We start from the raw sequence: 23,133 nt of genomic DNA on the forward strand, positions 1-23,133 counted from the left end.
AATGGTACACAGAGGTATATACGCCAGTGTATGAGGCAGATTCTCAGAAAAGGACAGTACTGAATGGTACACAGAGGTATATACGCCAGTGTATGAGGCAGATTCTCACAGACGGACAGTACTGAATGGTACACAGAGGTATATACGCCAGTGTATGAGGCAGATTCTCAGAAAAGGACAGTACTGAATGGTACACAGAGGTATATACGCCAGTGTATGAGGCAGATTCTCAGAAAAGGACAGTACTGAATGGTACACAGAGGTATATACGCCAGTGTATGAGGCAGATTCTCACAGACGGACAGTACTGAATGGTACACAGAGGTATATACGCCAGTGTATGAGGCAGATTCTCACAGAAGGACAGTACTGAATGGTACACAGAGGTATATACGCCAGTGTATGAGGCAGATTCTCACAGGGCAGTAGTTTATGTTGTTATACAGATATACAGTATATACCCTATTGTGATATAATTGTTATCTTTTCATTGTATACCAGCATACATTACCACCAGTTTATGTCTAATAAGCACAATGGTAAAAAAAATCCTGAATGTTAAAAAATCTTTATAGTTTAAGGTGCTTGGGGTATAATGGGACCACATTTCACTCCTCCATCATCTTGGTATTTGTCTGTTTTGGTGTGAAGCTAGATGCATGGTTACATTAAAGCTTCAGATTCACAGTATCGTTTCATCCTGCTGATTGGTGTGCAACATGAACATGCAACAGCACGACCCCATTTAAATGGATCTCAAAATAGAATCCATCTTGTGCTAAAGCGTAGTACCCTAGGATTTTAGTATATGCACTTTCATTGTACTGCCTAAGCTGTTTGTATCTGTGCTTTCACGCATAGCAATCAACATGGCAATAACATTATATTTATTTGTGCTTTTAGGCTTAAGCCCCACATTGTTTATAGAATACACCCAGCAGAGGATATGTAACATAAATTGTCATGCTTCAAGTCCTGTGGTTGGTTTAAATTATTAAGGAACATTGTGCAGCTCTCTGGTTTGGAAGTTAACTGGTTGCTCATATCCTAGTTACCCTAGCAACGAGGAAGTCATTTGAACAACTGACTGGGGAGGGTCTGATAAGGGTAAAAAAAAAAACCCAATAATAATAACCTAAAACTAATCTCATTTTTGGCTGTTGAATGTCACTAAACCTAGTGACCTTTTAATTTTAGGTTAAAGAAGTCAACCCCCCTGCCAATAACAAAAGGAAACATTATGCCATTTGTAATGATAATTTGAAAGGAAGTTGTCAGTAGAGCAGCACTCACATAAATATAAACATAACAACCTAAGCCCATTTATATTTTTCATATATATTTTACAGGCATACCAATTAGGAAAGCACACCTCATTCATCAGCAAAGTGTATTTGCCACTGAATCTTTCTGCACCTCCATAATTCTCACCAATGATGCATCTGTATCTCATTTCATATGTGCATATTACTATCCAGCTGTGAGAATCTCTTAGCTCCTTTCCAAGTAAACAAGCATAATTACTATTCACAGAGCAGAATGGATGTTGATAGCAATGGTGCAGACACGGCACTAGCTCAGTATATCACCACCACACATATATAGGTGCTAGCACTGTGACCAGACTGTGTATTTCTCCTTGCCACTGCAGTGGGGCTTCAGCCAAGAAAATCACTTTGCTTTCTTGTTTCTATACCATATATTTGTTTTATAGATCTTGATCAGATTTTCTGACCCTAAAAATAAATTCACATTATATTAAATACTAGTTTAGCGCCTGCTTTATATCATGTGCATGTTAAAAACTCAGAGAAAAACAGTATAAGAAAGTAGAAAGTATAAGAAATATAATGCTCTTGTGCTGGGGCCACTTTTGACTCCTTTAGAATCAGGGGCGTAACTATAGAGAAAGCAGACCCTGCAGTTACCTAGGGGGTCAGGAGTGTAGGGTGCCCAGTAGGGCCCTAATTATAGAGCAATATCAATATATCTTGGTAGAATAGGTCAATCTTAGGGGGTCCCAAACTAAATTTGCTGTGAAGCAGTAACATTTAAGGATGTAACGGAAAAAAAAAAAAATTTGCTGGCTAGATTTTTAAGAGCAAACATCTGATTGGTTGCTATGGGTTACTAGACCTGAACAAATATTGCCACTTTTATTACTTAACACATCTAAGCTATATGGAACACTAACATTAAATCTAACCAGCCATGATTGAGCCCCAAAGTAGCATAATAGTGATCGGTGGGCAGGGTAGTGTGAGCCCACCCTAACCTTCCCCTTCTCATCTAGGGCTGACCATGACCAAGGTTGAGAAGAGACTTGAAAGCCCAAACCCCCCTTCCTCCAATAATGTTAGAAATGATTAAGCACTGGATGGCAAGTCTAGTCACAGCCCTCAAATAAAAGGTGGGCAATACTTACACCCAATACAGACCCAAACCCTCCTGACCCATGGTTTTTGGGCCAGCCCAAGCATTACTATACATACCTACATAAAATTATTCTTTGTAGTAATACCTATTGTTCCTTGGTTTGGTATTGTATATCACACAAAGCACTTGAAGGGTTATATATAGATACCACACTGATGGTGCTCTACTGACCAAATGTTACTAAGAAAAATCCTGCTCCTGTGGCCGCACACTAGAAGCATTTGTGTCCTTAGTGGGGACCACCCTGCCTGAGCCCCCACCCATCCATCTGCCGGATAAGATGTGCCTCACACTATGATCTTCTCTGAAGTTTGTATTACTATGCCATTGTATTGCTTGACGGCTGGATGCAAATATTTTTTTACCAAAATTATTCATAATAACTCATTTAAAAATCAATTAGCATTTATTCTGTATGACTTAAAACATTGTTCAGGTAAAAATTTGCATTTTCAAGTCAGTGAGTGCTGCCAACCAACATCCTCTGAAAAATAAAATATCTGCCATTGATTCTGATATTGCAACACTCCCAACAAGTGGAACAATTTCTGCCTTTTATAGACCAGGGATGGACAACCTTTGGCCCTCCAGATCCTGTTAACCTACAAGGCGAAGAACCTCCAATTGCAGTTGCAGAGGGATTTTAGATTTATAAAGTGCAGCTCAACAATATATGAATGGCCAAAGGTCTCACAGCACTCACCTGTAAATAGCTTTGGAACAAACCATCTCACAGGGGGACCCTTAATTTACTTAGTAGGAAATAGCAGGTATAGAAATAGGAAGTAGGTAATAGCATTTAGCATCTCTGAATTCATAAATAAAGCAAATGTATAAGATCCTTTTAATTTTCATTTTTGTAACTTTAAAACTCTTATTTTTAAAAAAAATATGACTTAGAAATAAGAGATAGACAGAAAGCTAGATAGACAGATGATAGACAGGCAAATAGATAGATAGATAGATAGATAGATAGATGACAGATAAATAGATAGACAGATTGATTGATAGATGTAGATGGACTTTATATTGATGTTTCTACAGGATGCTGCCGAACATGTAGAATTCAAAAATCTTTCCAATAAATAAAATCAGGCACACACTCAGGGCTTTGATTAAATAATAATGTAGTAATATACAGGTATAGGACCCATTATCCAGAATGCTCGGGACCAAGGGTATTCCGGATAAGGGGTCTTTCCGTAATTTGGATCTCCATACCTTAAGTCTGCTAAAAAATCAATAAAACATTAATTTACCCCAATAGGATTGTTTTGCATCCAATAAGGATTAATTATATCTTAGTTGGGATCAATTACAAGGTTCTGTTTTATTATTACAGAGAAAAAGGAAATCAGTTTTAAAATTCTGAATTATTGATTAAAATGGAGTCTATGGGAGACGGGCATTCCGTAATTCGGAGCTTTCTGGATAACGGGTTTCCGGATAAGGGGTCCGATACCTGTATTAGAATTACAATTTACTGGTTATCTGTTATGTATTGCTTATTTGTTTTTAAAACTGCCCACACTTTGAACCTTTTTACTGTATTACCCCATAAGTCTTTATTCTTGGCCCTGCTGGATCTGCTGAGAGGGGCTCTTTATTCGCACTAACATTTGGATATATATATACATATATTTACAAAAAAACAAATCTATATATATATATATATATCACATGGATTCCCATGTGCAGTGGCAGTTTCATTATCAGAGAGGCACCTAAGCCTTAATCACAGCATTGCCATTGATCAAGCATTACAAAATCAATTTTGCGTGGCAGAAATGGTTCATAACTCTTAATCCTGGTATCCTTTGGGAATATGCAAGAAAGCCATATTATTAGCACTGAATAAAAAATTGCATTATGGGAAATGTTATTTTCACCCTAAGCATTTTCATGCAGAACATATAAACATATGGATCTCTTTTCTGTGCTCTAATTTCTTTTCTGTACCAGAGACTCAAATAAAGAAGCCCTTATGCTTTTTACTGGCTGTAAAGAACCAAAGCCTATTGCTCCTCTGCATGTCAAACCCCTGACCAAGCATTTGAACAGGCATGCTATAAAAAGTCAGACTGATTTATTATAAATATTACTTTTTGTACACACTCTGCTGGATAAACATCTTTCAATTAAAAAAACAGGGTTCAAAGGAACTTTTCTTTAGCTCCCAGCATTCCTATGTAATGTTTGTTCCCGATGCAAGTACAGCATGGCCCTTTAAAACAATACGAAAGTGCAATGAGCTGTTTATTCCCCACTTACCTTCTCACACATGGTATCCAGCAGTTCATACAACAAACAGCAATTGGAAGTGCACAAGACAGAATCCTGGAGAGAGGACAGGACTTGCAAAATACGGGGTGGGGAATGCCTTGTGATAGATTAACTCCTTCATCTGTTCATTCCTATTTATATGCAATATGTATCAGACCTGCCACTGAGAAGAAAGATCTTAGTCTTAAAGAATTCCTTGGAGTAGGTTTGGACAAGGCATCTGTCTGTACATCGCCTGGCAGCTATAGTGAATGTGTGTAACAGAGCATGAAGCCTATGCCACTTCTGTCTGACAGTACTGGTTACTGCCTGATCAGGCACAAAGGTGATGAATACAGGTTCCATTGGACAGTGTTTAATATATTATGAACTTTTGTCTGAAAAAATATATTTAACGGTGAAATATTGTGGAAAAATTAAATATTTAATATTGCCTTGTACTGGGCTTTTAGAAGCTCATTTCCAGTTTAAAGGAATACTGTCATGAAAAATCATGTTTTTTTTTCAAAACGCATCAGTTAATAGAGCTTCTCCAGCAGAATCCTGCATTGAAATTCATTTTTCAAAAACACAAACAGATTTTTTTTATATTTAATTTCAAAATTTCACATGGGGCTAGCCATATTCTTAATTTCCCAGGAGGCCACAGCCATGTGATCTGTGCTCTGATAAACTTTAGTCACACTTTACTGCTGAGCTGCAAGTTGGAGTGCTACCCCCCCCCCCTCCCAGCAGCCGATCAGCAGAACAATGGGAAGGGAGCAAGATAGCAGCTCCCAGTAGGTATCAGAATAGTAAGAAATCCAAGTCCGGCTTGGGACTCCTCCAGTTACATGGGAGTAGGAGAAACAATAGGTTATCTGAAAGCAGTTCTAATGTAGTGTTGGCTCTTTCTGAAAGCTCAGATTCAGGCACAATGCACTGAGACACCTGAGACGCCTACACACCAATATTACAGCTAAAAAATACATTTGTTGATTCAAAAATACAATTTGAACTGGTAGCGAAAATTATTTGGTATGTAAACAGAGTAATTTAGAAGTAAAAAGTACCCCATAAAAACAGTGATCCCCGATTAGTGGCTCAGGAGCAACATGTTGCTCCCCAGCACCTTGGATGTTGCTCCCCAGCCCCTTGGATGTTGCCTCGAAGCAGCTGCTTATTTCTGAATTCCTGGCTTTGAGGCAAGTTTTAGTTGCATAAAAACTACAGTGACTTGCAAAAGTATTCGGCCCCCTTGAACTTTTCCACATTTTGTCACATTACAGCCACAAACATGAATCAATTTTATTGGAATTCCACGTGAAAGACCAATACAAAGTGGTGTACACATGAGAAGTGGAACGAAATCATACATGATTCCAAACATTTTTTACAAATAAATAACTGCAAAGTGGGGTTTGCGTAATTATTCAGCCCCCTTTGGTCTGAGTGCAGTCAGTTGCCCATAGACATTGCCTGATGAGTGCTAATGACTAAATAGAGTGCACCTGTGTGTAATCTAATGTCAGTACAAATACAGCTGCTCTGTGACGGCCTCAGAGGTTGTCTAAGAGAATATTGGGAGCAACAACACCATGAAGTCCAAAGAACACACCAGACAGGTCAGGGATAAAGTTATTGAGAAATTTAAAGCAGGCTTAGGCTACAAAAAGATTTCCAAAGCCTTGAACATCCCACGGAGCACTGTTCAAGCGATCATTCAGAAATGGAAGGAGTATGGCACAAATGTAAACCTACCAAGACAAGGCCGTCCCCCTAAACTCACAGGCCGAACAAGGAGAGCGCTGATCAGAAATGCAGCCAAGAGGCCCATGGTGACTCTGGGGGAGCTGCAGAGATCTACAGCTCAGGTGGGGGAATCTGTCCATAGGACAACTATTAGTCGTGCACTGCACAAAGTTGACCTTTATGGAAGAGTGGCAAGAAGAAAGCCATTGTTAACAGAAAACCATAAGAAGTCCCATTTGCAGTTTGCCACAAGCCATGTGGGGGACACAGCAAACATGTGGAAGAAGGTGCTCTGGTCAGATGAGACCAAAATGGAACTTTTTGGCCAAAATGCTATGTGTGGCAGAAAACTAACACTGCACATCACTCTGAACATACCATCCCCACTGTCAAATATGGCGGTGGCAGCATCATGCTCTGGGGTGCTTCTCTTCAGCAGGGACAGGGAAGCTGGTCAGAGTTGATGGGAAGATGGATGGAACCAAATACAGGGCAATCTTGGAAGAAAACCTCTTGGAGTCTGCAAAAGACTTGAGACTGGGGCGGAGGTTCACCTTCCAGCAGGACAACGACCCTAAACATAAAGCCAGGGCAACAATGGAATGGTTTAAAACAAAACATATCCATGTGTTAGAATGGCCCAGTCAAAGTCCAGATCTAAATCCAATCAAGAATCTGTGGCAAGATCTGAAAACTGCTGTTCCCAAACGCTGTCCATCTAATCTGACTGAGCTGGAGCTGTGTTGCAAAGAAGAATGGGCAAGGATTTCAGTCTGTAGATGTGCAAAGCTGGCAGAGACATACCCTAAAAGCCTGGCAGCTGTAATTGCAGCAAAAGGTGGTTCTACAAAGTATTGACTCAGGGGGCTGAATAATTACGCACACCCCACTTTGCAGTTATTTATTTGTAAAAAATGTTTGGAATCATGTATGATTTTCGTTCCACTTCTCACATGTACACCACTTTGTATTGGTCTTTCACATGGAATTCCAATAAAATTGATTCATTTTTGTGGCTATAATGTGACAAAATGCGGAAAAGTTCAAGGGGGCCGAATACTTTTGCAAGCCACTGTATGTGAACAGCCAAACGGAGCCTCCTGTAGGCTCCTGTGGACTGACCCACATAGGGGCTACCAATTAACTAATAACAGTCCATATTTGGTACCCCATGAACTTTTTTAATGCTCATTTTGCTCCCCAGCTCTTTTTACAATTAAATGTGGCTCATGAGTATAAAAGGTTGGGTATTCCTGCCATAAAAATCATGACAGTATCCCTTTAATTTGTTGATGTTTTTTACTTATACAATACACTTCGAATATCAACAACTTATAGCAATTAGTAAATGTAAGCAAATATCTGAATGGGTGCTAGCATTTGACCAGTTTTGAATCCATGTAGGTAAACAAACCCCGATCGAGGTCCATGGCCTGTCAGAAAGGGCCATTGGATGTGTGGCTTCAGTGGGTCATTAATGTTTTGTAACTAGGGGCATTATTATTTAAAGGAGAACTATACCCTAAAAACAAACATGGGTAGACATACTGAACTTCCACACCAGCCTAAAGTTTAAAGGGGTACTAAACCCTCCCGTACTGCACTGCTCAACCAAACTATACTCTACAGACCCCAGAATAATGTAACATATAATAAGGTTAAGGCATTTAATGATCCCTATAACAGTAATGATTCAGGCTTTTACAGGGCACAGAGGATCACCATCTTGGATTATGTTAGGAGTGTCAGTGGCACTGGACATGCTCAGTGTGCTCTAAGCAGCTGTTGAAAAGCTGAGTTTAGAAGTCATTGCAAATCATCATGCAGAAGATGAGGTTCAAATGTCATAGAAGCTGATGCTACAGGGCTAATAATTACATTCTGATGCAAACAACATGGTTCCTGAGCTGCCATGTAATGGGAATCTGAATTATTTTCTAATCAGCCTTATATCATGACTTTATATATTATATACTGTATATTGTGAGTTGGTCCCTAAGCTATGGTGACTGATACAGAAAATCAACAGAAAAGAAGATGGGGAGCATCTTTAGAGGTACAGATCTTCCCTGCTAAAGGGCTATATGGTTACTGTCATGGAATCATTTTGATCATGTGATGTGGTTTGGGTCAAACATATGGAATAGGTAATCTCAAGAGCTGGATTCTGGCTCCAGTGAAATATATCTAAAGATAAGTAGGCACATGCCCCTGGATCATCACTTTCTCTCTCAGCTGATAAAATCCTGCAGTGTGAATGATCAGCATTCCCAAGATCGTTTGAATGAACTTTGAATTGTTATTCAGAGTAGAGATGTCTTCTTAAGCACTGCAATGTTCCCTCACAGAGACGGAATTATTGGATTGCCAATGCTGTCCAAGCTTCTTAGATGCAGAAGGCCCTAAACAACACATGGGTATATTCTACTATATCCCCATTCCCTTATTTTAAACCACATCTGTGTTTTAAATGATTCACACAACAAGGATCTTCTGTGTTTATTTAGAACCTGAGCAAACATTACTGGGGGTCCTAGCTAGTACAGACTGGCAATCGGTGGATTTTGCCAAATGCCAGAGGGGCTGCTGTAAGATGCCACAGACAGTCACTATTTAGTGGGCTGGTGGGGGGCTGTTTGGGCCTCTGTGTACTTAAAAAGCCCAAACCTAGGAGCTAGTTTTACTTACAAAAATATTCTGGCAGACAAAGTACAGGTATGGGACCTGTTATCCAGAATGCTCGGGACCTGGGGTTTTCCGGATAAGGGATCTTTCTGGAATTTGGATCTCCATAACTTAAGTTTGTTAAAAATCATTTAAATATTGAATAAACCCAATAGGGCTGTTCTGCCCCCAATAAGGGGTAATTATATCTTAGTTGGGATCAAGTACAGGTACTGTTTTATTATTACAGAGAAAAGGGAATCATTTAACCATGAAATAAACCCAATAGGGCTGTTCTGCCCCCAATAAGGGGTAATTATATCTTAGTTGGGATCAAGTACAGGTACTGTTTTATTATTACAGAGAAAAGGGAATCATTTAACCATTAAATAAACCCAATAGGGCTGTTCTGTCCCCAATAAGGGGTAATTATACCTTAGTTGGGATCAAGTACAGGTATTGTTTTATTATTACAAAGAAAAAAAATTATAATTATTTGCTTATAATAGAGTCTTTGGGAGATGGCCTTTCTGTAATTCAGAACTTTCTGGATAACGGGTTTCCGGATAAGTGATCCTATACCTGTACCATCCTTGGCAATATGTACATAGGCACAGTTGGCATAGCAAACCTTATATTCTTTAATATTCTTTAAGATCTTTTGTGCTTTTCCCACCTAAGCCCCTATGTCTACCATCTTATCTTCCTTTTTCTCTCCTTCTCCCAGCCTTTCAACCCATAGTGTATCTGATCCTTAGATTTTTCTACCCATTTACCACATTGTGCCTCTTAATCCCAGTTTACTTTACTCATTCCACCCTTTCCCCTCTTTATGTATCCCCTTCTACTTATCTCACTTTTTCTCCTCATCTTCATTTTTATTATACTGTTCCCTTTCTCCCCCGTGTCCCTCTCTTAATGTCTCTGTTTTCAATTTAAAGGGAACTCTGGCTGCCAAAAAACTAGTTAAAGAGCCCCATACAACACAAAAAAACCTAATATAGATTTCTCTGTAATTTGTTCCTTCAAAATGTATGAATAAATACCATTATTATATGCTAAAATTCAGCTCCAAAACATTTAATCTCTTTCTGCAACATTTGAAACCCTGGCAGGGGAGAAAGGACTAAAACACTGATGTTACAAATTATAACAACTTCTCCACAGCTTACAGACAGCATATTTAAAAAAACTCAAGTTCTGTTTGGGTGGAATTCCCCTTTAAGTATTATATGCTCCCTGAAAGTGGAACCATTAACTGCTTATACAGTGGTACAACTGGTACGCTGTTGTAATCTCAGATGTCTTAGCAGCAGCAGCAGCACCATAAAACATGGGACCACTTTCCCAATTTTACTAAAAATGAACAGTTGTATAAGTGATGTGCTTTCTGGAATGACGACCACCCTCCTCACGTCTGATTTCTGCAACAATAGCAAAATATCACTTGTTTATTTGGCCCAGAAGATTCAATACTACTTATCACACCTGTCACGTAAGCCTGCAGTCCTTTCTTATAGTTCAGTTATCCGTATTTAATAAACAAGTGAGACAGCCTCATATAATGAGGCACTGGCAAAGAAGAAGCGCAATGCAAGACTACTAAATCCTGTGTCTAATTGACAATCTTCACCCTTTGGTCATTCTTGGTGTGGTCAGGTTGCAATCCTCTGAAATTTGTGCAAGAAAGTAGCAGGGATCAGGGGTGGAAAGGCAGGAACCAGTTTCTCATTAAAAAATTTTATTAAACAAATTTCAAAACTACAGTGCCAGCCCAATTAATTTCATACATTATACGTACTTGCTTGGGGGAATTACCCATAATGCATTGCTAGCTACCGTTCTTAAAAATATGCAAAGTACAATAAGCCTTTAGTATGTTAAAACAAAGAAAAATGATTTACAAATCAATACTTGATTGTAGTTCAATACTTGATGTAGTTATCTATATTTAGGGGCACATTTACTAACCCACGAACGGGCCGAATGTGTCCGATTGCTTTTTTTTCGTAATGATCGGTATTTTGCGATTTTTCGGAAAATTGTCGCGACTTTTTCGTAGCCATTCCGAATGTTTCGCAAAATGTTGCGACTTTTTTGTAGCGTTACGACTTGCGCGAAAAGTCGCGACTTTTTCACAGCTTTCGCGCCGAGTACGAAAGATTCGGATTCATTCAAGCTTCAGTATGGTGACTTTTCTTGGGCCAGGTTGGAGCTGCAGGGTGCCATTGAGTCCTATGGGAAGCTTCCAAAATCAAGTCTGAAAGTTTTGCCCGCCGCTTACGAGCGCTCAATACGAAAAAGTCGCGACAAGATACGAGCGAATCGTAATGGCGCGTAAAGTCGCGACTTTTCGCGCAAGTCGTAATGGTTACGAAAAAGTCGCAACAATTTCCGAAAAGTCGTAAAGGCGACGAAAAAATCGCAAAAAATACGAAAAAGTTGCAAAATGTTCATGAACATTTTGCAACTTTTTCGTATTTTTTGCGATTTTTTTCTTCTATTACATTACCAAATTATGGCAAATGCTTTTACTTTCCTATTAAGTAAAATAAGGGTCCCCCTGTAAGATGGTTTGTTCCAAAGCTATTTCCAGGTGAGAGCTGTGAGACCTATAGCAATTCATATATTGTTGAGCTGTACTTTATTACTCTAAAATCCCTCTGACTGCAGAAGGCCATTGGTGGTGCTTAGAATTGTAGATCAACAGCATCTGGAGGGCGATCCCTTTTCTAAAAAAGGCAAGAAATGTTCCACATGTTGGTGTCCATTGGGAGTGCTGCATCATCAGAATCAATGACGGGTGGCAGCACCCACTGACTTTAAAATGCAGATTTTTAGGTGAACAATGTTCTTGCCATTAAATTGCTGTTAAATTTGTAATATACTACAAATCCCTACCTTTCCTGACCCTATCCGCTAAGGCAGTGATCCCCAACCAGTGGCTCGGGGGCAACATGTTGCTCCTCAACCCCTTTGATGTTGCTCTCGGTGCCCCCAAACCAGGTAGTTATTTTTGATTTCCTGACTTGGGGGCAAGTTTTGGTTGAATAAAAACACAATTTACTACCAAATAAAGCCCCCTGTAAGCTGATAGTGTGCATAGAGGCTGTCTAATAGATAATCACAGCCCTTATTTGGCTCCTCCATGAACTTTTACGGTGCTTGTGTTGCTCTCCAAGTCTTTTTATATTTGACTGTGGCTCACGAGTAAGAAAGGCTGGGGACCCCTGCGCTAAGGATTACTCCTTATAAGTAAAGACCCGCCTATATTCTGCCTTTTTCCCTGCCCACTCCACAGATTCCCCACCCATTTTCCTGACATGTGACATCATTACCCCGCCCCATGTTACACCTTCACCTACTCCCCCGATCCCAAGGCCACCTTTCCTGGGAAAATATACCAGCCTTAATTTGTTTTTTCTTCCCTGTTAATAACACTGGTATCAATGTACCAGGCTGCCCAAATACCAGGCAGTTGGCAACCCTACCAGTTCCTGCCTGTATGATGCATGGTACCAAGCTGGAAATAGAGGGATAGATCATGTGACATGCTATGACTTCATTATAGGGTTGGGGGGGCAGATAAAAAAGACTGTAATGCAACTATCCATAACAAGGAAAATCCCATAGGTTTTTTTTCATGTACAGAGAAACTGCGTAAGTTGGATTTTAGAATATTTTTCCAGGTACAAACTTCTGATTGACAACACCGCTGAAAAGATAATGAACTCGGCATACTGTACGCTGCAGTTTCTATTACACGTTTATTCCTCTCATTAAGTATAGTGGGTTGCTATTATTAGGCGAGAACAACATCAAAGAGAATATTATGTAAAACCCCTGGTTTATGCAGCACTTAAACCCATTTTACTACAAAAGGCACTAAGTAATTTATTATGCAATTCAGCCTTACTGCATCCCATGATGTTTGCAAGAAATGCTAGCGGGGGCTTTCATGAAAAATAGTTGGACTCATCAGAAATGGTAGTTTCAAGAACATTATGGACAGACAAAATTCCAGGAAAAGAATTCCAGTAATGTCTAAAGCAAATACACAGTATCACTGTGGAGGTGGCTGCAGCTGATAACAATAGCTATGGGGCAAGTTTTGGAGAGGCAATTGTCTTTTGCCAAAATATTTGTTTGGTCAATGTTTTTTTATAACAAAAATGGAAATGTAATGGCAGTTATAAAATGTGATTGGCTTTATACACATAACCTGCATAATACTGAATTACATCTATAATTCTCTTGCATTTGTAAAAGTCCACCAAGCAAAATAACTCTAGGGTTTATTAGATTAGGAAAAAAGAGAACAGAGAAGAAAAAGAACTGTGTACAAGTGGTTGTAGTACATTCTCTGTTTAGAGTAAGATTGTTAGTAGGGTTCTGCAGGTTTTTGCATTGAGCCCACTTGTGGCTTAGGGGTGGACATGGTAAATAGAGTAACTGTTTGCAGATAGTTACATAGTTACATAGGGTTGAAAAAAGACCATTGTCCATCAAGTTCAACCCATCCGAGTAAACCCAGCACACAACCTATACTAACCAATCTATACACTCACATACAAACTATATATACAACCAGTAATACTAACTGTAGATATTAGTATCACAATGGCCTTGGATATTCTGCTTGTTCAAAAACTCATCCAGGCCCCTCTTATAGGCATTAACAGAGTCTGCCATTACCCCATCACTAGGAAGGGCATTCCCCAACCTCACTGCCCTCACCGTGAAAAACCACCTAAGCTGCTTCAAATGGAAGCTCTGTTCCTCTAATCTATAGGGGTGACCTCTGGTGCGTTGATTGTTTTTATGGGAAGAAAGAACATCCCCCAACTGCCTATAATCCCCTCTAATGTACTTGTACAGAGTAATCATGTCCCCTCGCAAGCGCCTCTTTTCCAGAGAAACAACCCCAACCTCGACAGTCTAACCTCATAGCTTAAATCTTCCATCCCCTTTACCAGTTTAGTTGCACGTCTCTGCACTCTCTCCAGCTCATTAATATCCTTCTTAAGGACTGGAGCCCAAAACTGCACCGCATACTCAAGGTGAGGCCTTACCAGGGACCTATAAAGAGGCAAAAATATGTTCTCATCCCTTGAGTCAATGCCCTTTTTTATACAAGACAGCACTTTATTTGCTGTAGTAGCCACAGAATGACACTGCCTGGAATTAGACAACTTGTGATCTACAAAAACCCCTAGATCCTTCTCCATTAAGGATGCCCCCAACACACTACCATTCAGTAGATAGTTCGCGTTTATATTATTCCCACCAAAGTGCATAACTCTGCACTTGTCAACATTGAACCTCATTTTCCAGTTTGCTGCCCAGTTTTCCAATTTTGTCAAATCGCTCTGCAAAGCGGCAGCATCCTGCATGGAACTTATAGTTTTGCACAATTTAGTGTCATCAGCAAAAATAGATACAGTACTGTCTATGCCCACCTCCAGGTCATTAATAAACAAGTTAAAAAGCAAAGGACCAAGGACTGACCCCTGCAGTACTCCACTAACCACACTGGCCCAATTAGAAAATGTTCCATTTACCACCACTCTTTGTACTCTATCCTTCAGCCAGTTCTCTATCCAATTACAAATATTATGTTCTAGGCCAATATTCCTCAATTTGATCATTAACCTTCTGTGAGGTACTGTATCAAAGGCTTTAGCAAAATCTAAGTAGATGACATCAACTGCCATTCCAGCATCAAGGTTCCTACTCACCTCCTCATAAAAGGCAACTAAATTAGTCTGGCAAGATCTGTTACGCATAAAACCATGCTGGCACAAACTAATAGTATTGTGAACTGCAATGTATTCAACTATCCTATCCCTTATTACCCCTTCCAGAAGCTTTCCTACTACTGATGTCAGACTAACAGGCCTATAGTTTTCAGGCTGAGAACGAGATCCCTTTTTAAATAATGGCACCACATTAGCAATTCGCCAGTCTCTCGGCACCATGCCAAACCTCAACGAATCCTGAAAAATTATGTGAAGAGGCTTGGCAATCACAGCGCTCAGCTCATTTAATACCCTGGGATGAATCCCATCCGGTCCTGGACCTTTGTTTACCTTTACATGTTCAAGTCTCTTTTGAATTTCCTCCTGAGTGACCCATGCGTCAGTAGCTAAATTACTAGCACTGGGTATATTAAAAGGGAAGCCTTCATTAGATGACACAAAACTATGCAGGGCAACTAATTCCATCCAGGATCTGTGATCAGCAAGAGGATCCTGACAAACTGGCAATCCGGATGGCTAAATGGCAGATCAGATTTAATGTGGATAAATGTAAGGTCATGCACCTTGGGTATATGCAGCCACTTGGGCAAATCCATAATGGAGAAGGACCTTGGTGTCCTTGTAGATAATAAACCTGGTTGTAGCAAGCAATGTCAGGCAGCAGCTACAAGGGCAAACAAGGTTTAAAGTTGTATTAAAAGGGGCATAGATTTGCAGGAGGGGGCATTCTTCCACTTTACAGAGAGCAGGTAAGACCCCATCTAGACTATGCCATGCAGTTTTGGTCCCCCATGCAAATAAGCTAGTAAAGGGTATGGAAGGGTTATGGCAGTTTCCCTTTTGGAAACTGCCATGTGTTGGGACCCTGCACACCCAACTTTTGACCAATTAGATGTTGACTAGTGTGCATAATTTTTTAACTTTATGTTGGCATGGGCCATGGGCTACTCATTCATTTCATTTGTACTCAATGGGACAGAGCCAGGCCAAGCTGGCCCAAAGCACCAGGTCAGTATCCTCACCCAGCCCTGCCCCCCACCAGTGGGAAAGGGCAACTTGAGGAGAACTGGTTGGGCGGTGAGTTGAGGAGTGGCTAGTGGAGGGAGAAGGGACTGGACAAGGGGTGCAGAAGAGGTATATACCTAGCATACCTAGTGCCCCCCCCCCCAAAAAAAACTATGCCCACGTGCCTCTTCTGCCTACCCCTTGTTCCTGCCCTGTAATGGAAACATATCTGTGCTATTTGATGCTGTTGCTACTGTTGCCACAGATTCCTGAATATTATGCCTGAGAGCACAGGCAACACATAGAGGGAGCAATACTACTGTCATATAGACGAGATTTAAGAAATTTTCAGCTATCCAGAGGTTGATGAACATCAAACCCCAACAACCCTCGCTGATTTGGACTGACTGAATAATTGTGCGAGTTATTTCGTTGTGCATCACCCCCAGTGCTGGAGGTTGCTTATGGAACTTGTTAACCTTTACTCCTGCTGCTTTCCTAAGAGCAACAGTTGGAGACGTGAGTAATGCTTTGATCCCACTCATCCTCCCACAGTTATAGTCCAGCAGGAGCAAAGCTATTTCTCTAAGAGCCCTTGCTGTGTTTTATAATAAAAAATAATACAACAATTACTTCTATAAATTGAAGCAAGCGGCCAAACACATTTGCAACATAAACCCTTATGTATTGTGAAATCAAAGCACAGCACTTCCCACTCCAATGGCAAGGAGAAAACAGTGAGATCCCCTTAAAACATTTGTTAAAGGGGAACTTCACCCAAACACAACTTACTCTTTTGGAACATTAAACATAATTTCAAGCAACTTCGCAATATACATCAATTAAAATATATGTAGCCTTTTCATGATTTTTAATTTAATAATATGGTTTGGAACAGTTCCCTAAGCCCCGCTCCCTGTTCCCCTGCTGATCTGGCTGGCTACTTTGAGACTCAAAAAAATGTAACAGTGGTTGACTGTCCTCAGCCTGCCTTCAGCCTGCATCCTCCCAATCCCACAATCCCCTGCACAAGTGATGTCAATAAGGAAAGGAACATCACAGTGCAATGCATTGTGGGTTATGTAGTTCCTGCATGCTGTCTGTAAGCTGTGGAGACGTTGTTACAATTTGTAACATCAGTGTTTTAGTTCCTCCTCCCCTGCCAGGATTTCAAATGATGCAAAAAGCGAAGAACTATTTTGCAGCTGGATTTACTCATATAAAGTGGAATTCATTCATACTTTTTAAAGGAATAGATTACAGTTATGGGTATCTAAGGGGTTTCTGTGTTAAGTAAAGCTCCCCTTTAAAAGAATAAGCAAGCACTGGTGGCAAGCATTCAGCAATCCTACCTGCAGCAGAAACAGGGCGCTTTGTGGGGTCTTTCATTCCAGACACTTTGGATAGTTCCCTTTTACATGAATACCCATCTCTGCCATCTCAATGAAATGAAATCAATGTCATGATTAGCGCAAAGTGCTTGTTTGCTGCTTGCTTTCCAGGCAACATGGGAGCACCCGATATCCAGCAGCGTAGCTAAGCTTAGTAAGTATAATGGCTTTCAAGCAAAACCTTCTGCTTACACAATTCATAAGCGTGGAAATAAAAATGCTGACAGTGATGGGCAATCCCACAATGTACTCTTAACAATGATACATGTAGTGTGATAATCGGTATTGGACGTGATTATTTTTCTATATTAGCTGCTTAGAGGAATGAGCAGATCTGTGCATCCTGACTGGAGACATGATTTCCTCCATATTTCTAGGATCAGCATATTTTGGAACAGGAACACAAGCAATATTTGTTTCCAGAAAGCAGCTTTGGGCAGAGAATATTTTAGATGCATTAGTTTTGCTTCCCCTTTTTATTCTCAAAATATATAGAATCATTTAAAGGTCAGGCTTCACACTGGTTGGAAAGGTTTCTCCCTTCTGTTGCAAATGGGAGACTGCTTTATTTGAAGGTGTTTTCACCAGTCTCTAAATCCAATAAAAGAGGAGCTGATCGTTTGTCATCCTTAGCTTGTATGTTACATACTATCATAAACATGAATGTCTTTGTTCTAGCAACTGATCTTCATTATTTTTTTCAATATAGTTTATAGATTATTTGGCTCGCTCTTGTTTCTAGCTTTGAAATGGAGGTCACTAACCCAGGCAGCCGAAAACTATTTCTCTGTGAGAAATCAAAGCACATCCATTATTTTGTATTGTTTATCTTCCTATTCATATTCCTGTCTTTCATTCAGACAACTGCCTGGCAAATAAGACCCTAGCAACTAAATACCTGCTGGAACACCAATCTGGAGAGTGGCTGTACAAAATACTAAATAACTTAAAACCACAAAAAAATTAAGAATGAAAACCAATTACAAATATCAACGTCTACATCATACTAAAAGCACTAATACCTTTTTATAGCCCATTGGTTGAGGGGTTCCCATTTAGCTCACTTACAATACATACAAAACTTTCAGTATATTCCTCCTAGAAAGTAGAACACAGAATGGAATGTCCACCCCAGGTTAACATTAAGGGGCTGATTTATCAAAGTCCGAATTTCAGACCTTTAAAAGTACATTTGGGAAAAATTTGTATGAAATACGAAAATTTCTGATGTGAAGTAATTGCACGAAAATTCGCATTGTGGTCATCTGAAAACATCGTGGTACGATCCGAAGGTTCCAAATCGTTTTGTATCAGAACGATCGTAAACAACGCAAAAAACTTTCTGACTTTGATTCTTCTGTGCATGTTTTTGGAAGCCTCCAACAGGACTCAATGGCACTCTGCAGCTCCAGCAAAAAATAGTTGACCTGCACAACGAGTGTAATGCAAGCGCGGCTTAGCCCCTGTGTTTTTTTCCATTTGTACTCATTCGGACTTTAATGTATGGGCCCTTATGTATATACAGATGATACCTGAAAGTGGGTAAGGCATGACAAATCTCCTGAATTGGGAAATGCCCCCATCGTGGCCATCCCTGTTCCTATGCCTTGCACCATAATTAGCTTTAAAGCCTTCATTAGCCTATACACCGTCCAGAGTTTACCTGCAATAGAGGCAGGACTGGGGTAGGATTGGGAAGGATAGCCAGGGCGCAACAGGGTGTGATTTAGGTGTGGCAGAAACATACCCAGATAAATATCACTCCCTGGGTTAAAGACATCCTCATTCCCTAATTAGCCTTGTTCCTGGTCCATAAAGAAGAACAGGTTGGTGTCTTGCAGTGGTGAAAAGATGTCTCATTTTAGCCGGCATAATATAATAATGGGTGCAAACACATGATTGTTTGCAATGGGTTATTAAATCTGGGGCAAACTTTGTGCCTGTTCTTTTACTACCCCATAGGATTGTTCCTTGTCTAAGAAGGCCAACCCGGCTTTTAAATTAACTGGTAACTGGTTCTATAGACAGAATATTTGAAGTGGTCAGTGATAAATCTATGTCATTGCAGACCCTGCAGCTGCAGAGGGGCCCCTGTAAGGATCTGCACTCTTGCTCCTGCCTGCACCCATACCTACCATCAGCACAGGGGGCAGCCTAATAAGGAATAGAGGGGGGCCATGGAATCATTTTTGGAGGGGGCGTCTTTGGAAAGTTGCATCACACCACTTGTAAAAGATTCTATCAAGTTTCCCCCAATCACAGTTTCTGGCATTATTTCTTTTTCTTATTTAAAATGAAAAATGGAAATAGATTTTCAGTTATAAAATAACCGTCAGTTCATTTTGAGCGGAAATTAAATTTTTTTTTTCTCGGAAAACACAAATCTTCAGGCGATAATTTGGTTATTATTCTACCGGTGGTGGAGTCAATTTTAAGCTGTAAAGCTATTGATTTCCGAGTACTCAAGAATGCGCGTTAGAGCGGTTACTTATTGATTGGCAGCTGTAAAGCAGTGATTTCAATCAGTTCTCAGATGTAAACCCATTGATTCTCAGCTCTACTTCTATATATGTAACACTCTCCCATTGATTGGGAATTGTTCACTTGGCGAATGACTAAGAGAATACGCATTAGCAAAAAACTGATTTTTTTTTTTCCCTATGTTCTACCAAGTGATTGCAGGCCGGGGACAATAATATCACGGAGAGATATTGTCCAGTGGCTTTGAAAGGAAATTACAATCTAAGAGCAGCTACTCAGAAAAAAATTACTGTTCTTAAATGAAAGGAAATTTTTGCAGCAATCACAGGTGTTTGTGCAAATGTTTCCTTAAAGGGGAACTAAAGCTCAACAAAGAATTAGGTTTGGATTGCTACAGCTCGTGTTGTGTGCTTAGGTACCAGCCCAAGGCAACCGCCGTCCTTCGGCAGTGAAGATCTATGCCTCCAAAAAAGGTCCCTGTAGCCCCGTATCTTGTTTCCTGCTGATTCACAGCACATAACCTGGCTTGCTGTCAGTTGCTTAGGGACCAACTCAAAATATACAGTATAAAATTAAAAGGATGATTAATGATTAATCATTTATTAATATTCACAATACATGACAGCAAAGAAAGCACTGTATTCTGCAATTAATAATTCATCCCTATACAGGTATCAGATCCCTTATCCAGAAACCCATTATCCAGAAAGGTCTGAATTACGGAAAGCCCGTCTCCCATAGACTCCATTTTAATCGAAAAATACGGAATTTTAAAACTGATTTCCCTGTAGTAATAAAACAGTACCTTGTAATTGATCCCAACTAAGGTATAATTAATCCTTATTGGATGCAAAACAATGCTATTGGGTTTAAGTAATGTTTTATTGATTTTTTAATAGACATAAGGTATGGACATCCAAATTACGGAAAGACCCCTTATCCAGAATACCCTTGGTCCCGAGCATTCTGCATAACGGGTCCTATACCTGTACCATCAGCTTCCACAATATAAAAATGCACATTCTGCTAATGTTTTTATTGTTACTAACCCCTGAGTTTCGCCTTTCAATAGCAGCAGGGCATACTGAGCATGCTCAGTGCCAGTGACACACAAAAGATGGCCTACAAATATCAGAAGATGGCATATTTATTAAGCAATGTTCCTTTTTTTAACTCCTCCTTCAGCAGGGCTCAGAAAAGGATGGCCTTTATTAGCACAAGATACCAGTTACTTATTGGCTGGGGCATAGCTACAGACCCTTCAACTGCTGGGGTACCTACAACATATAGAGGGCCCAGTAGGCACTGACTGGCAGTTTCAATATATATTTATTAAAGATGTTTCATTTTAATTACTCAGCGGGGCCCAGTAACTTCTAGTTAGGCTACTGCTCAGAGGTTTGCCATAGGCTCCCCATACCCTGTAAAAAAAATACCACCCTTCCACGATCTTTAGCTTTCTACCCTATTATTAACATTGGGATCATGCATTTAATTTTTTTGTCATTTATTTTATTAGCCAGGGCAGTAAAATACTGGACTAATATTGGACAGCTAGCAACCATGTACCATTTTACACTTGCAGTCCTCTCCCTCTGCCCCAACTGTGCCCTTCTCTCCACCTTTCCCCATCCCCTCTACTAGTCAGCCATTGTTCTCTATGGCTTTGCGCTTTATCCATAACCAGGGCTGCCATCAGAAATCCCCCGCACAACTAAATTATCACTTCCCACCGGGAACCTAGTGATTAAAGACACACATTTGTAGCAAAGGGGCCGAATGATCCCAGGTTTCTCATTAAAGAAACCTATTTTTAATGTATATTTATTTTAAAAATCCATATAATTTTTATAAAAAACACAATCCCTTTACCTGCTATTCCCCCCTTCACTATACTATCTCTGATTACTGATCACACAAATCTTTAGACGGGGCTTTCTGCATTACTTGGAAACCATTGTTGCTACCCAAGTTCTGGACAGCAGGAAGGCAGGGCTGTTTCTGACTTTAGTGACAAACAAAGACATGATGGCTACCCTGCTTGCCAGAAATTGAAGCAGTACCAATCGTGTCACTGCACCGCCAGTGGCCACATAAAGATGTTTGCAATCAGTAATCAGAGCTAGTGGAGTGAATGGGAGTAATCTCAGGCAAGGTATTACATTTTTTTTTACAAAACCACTGTAGGGGTTTGCTAAAATGGGCCCCTCAGGATGTATACCCCTAGGATAGGTCCCTGGGAGGGTAATGGTTAAGGTACAATGGGTATAGCCTGGTATATCTATAGTTAATGGGGAGTATCCCAGCAGTTCGGGTAATGGCCACAGGGTGGTGCATAGGCCCATATAAGGGAAACAGCCATGTGCTGGGAGCCATCTTAAGTTGGGAGCCTCTAGAGAGAGGAGCTCCCCTGTGAGTTAGTAGTTTCCCTGTGTTAGGACACTCTAGGAGTGCCATGTAGGGAGTGGAAGGTAAGAATGGGCCGCATTGCCCCTCCAGGAGTGTAGAGGATTAAGATCCTACCAGCATTACATCAGCTGGAAGTTAGGGCACACAGTGTGTAGGTAAGGGAGAGATAGTCTCCAAGAGAAAGAGGATCCTGCTAAAGAGTAGCCTGGGTGTAGTACCGGGGGTGAGTCTCTGTGGAGGGTCTGCTTGGCGAGAGTACTGGGGAGAGCCCTAAGAGAGGGTCTCTTGGCGTGTAGTACCGGAGGGACCTCCTAGAGGAGATCATTTTGGCGTGAGTACCCTGGGTACCTTTGAGCGAGGGTCTTGTGCATTGATGTAACCTGTGGATGTGCCCTGACTGTCTGATGATACACTCCTGGAGAGGTCTGCCCAATAAAGATCAATCTGTTCATTTGCAATCTGCTGTATTCCGTGTGTGTGTACCCAGGACCACTACAACTGGTAAGGAGTTACCCCAGGGAGGGGCAAATCAGCCTGCAGCCAGTGGATCCTATTGAGGGGTTAATACACTACATCAGTTCCCAGGGTGGGAGTTGTAGTTCTCCCATAGCAGAGCCCTGGGTGGAGGCACGCCATTATCAAAGAAATCCCTGCTTCCCCCATAGTAAGCGGGGCTCAGGACTCCTGGAAGCGCCAAAACAGAGTAATTCAGCAGGTAGTGCCACAACTGTTTATCAAGTGGGCTACATTTGGAGGCACTGCTGAGATTGTGAGCAGGAGCTGCTTAGTAGAAAAGGCCCTAAAGCACCTGAGGCCTAGTGGACTGTGAACCCTCCCCTCCGTCCGTACTAAATTTGGGCCACCCTGAACCGCATCCCAGCCAGGGGATTTGGCGCGAAAAGGAGCTAGGCACAGGCTCCCAGCCAGTGGAACGCAGGGGCTTTGGCGCCAAGTGCATAGGAGGACACGCGAGA

The 23,133-nt window shown here is 40.7% G+C and overlaps 1 protein-coding gene across 1 annotated transcript in view; it reads right to left on the reverse strand.

The window, feature by feature from the left end:
* Window positions 1–4,794, reverse strand: part of ankfn1l (ankyrin repeat and fibronectin type III domain containing 1 like) — a 202,525-nt gene extending 197,731 nt beyond the window's left edge. The window contains exon 1 of the mRNA XM_031893332.1: window positions 4,708–4,794. Coding sequence (XP_031749192.1) covers window positions 4,708–4,719 — 12 coding nt within the window. The 5' untranslated portion in view covers window positions 4,720–4,794. The remainder of the gene's footprint in view (window positions 1–4,707) is intronic.
* Between the last annotated feature and the right edge of the window lie 18,339 nt (window positions 4,795–23,133).

Source organism: Xenopus tropicalis, chromosome 9 (assembly GCF_000004195.4).
Source record: "Xenopus tropicalis strain Nigerian chromosome 9, UCB_Xtro_10.0, whole genome shotgun sequence".
NCBI classification, from domain to species: Eukaryota; Metazoa; Chordata; class Amphibia; order Anura; family Pipidae; genus Xenopus; species Xenopus tropicalis.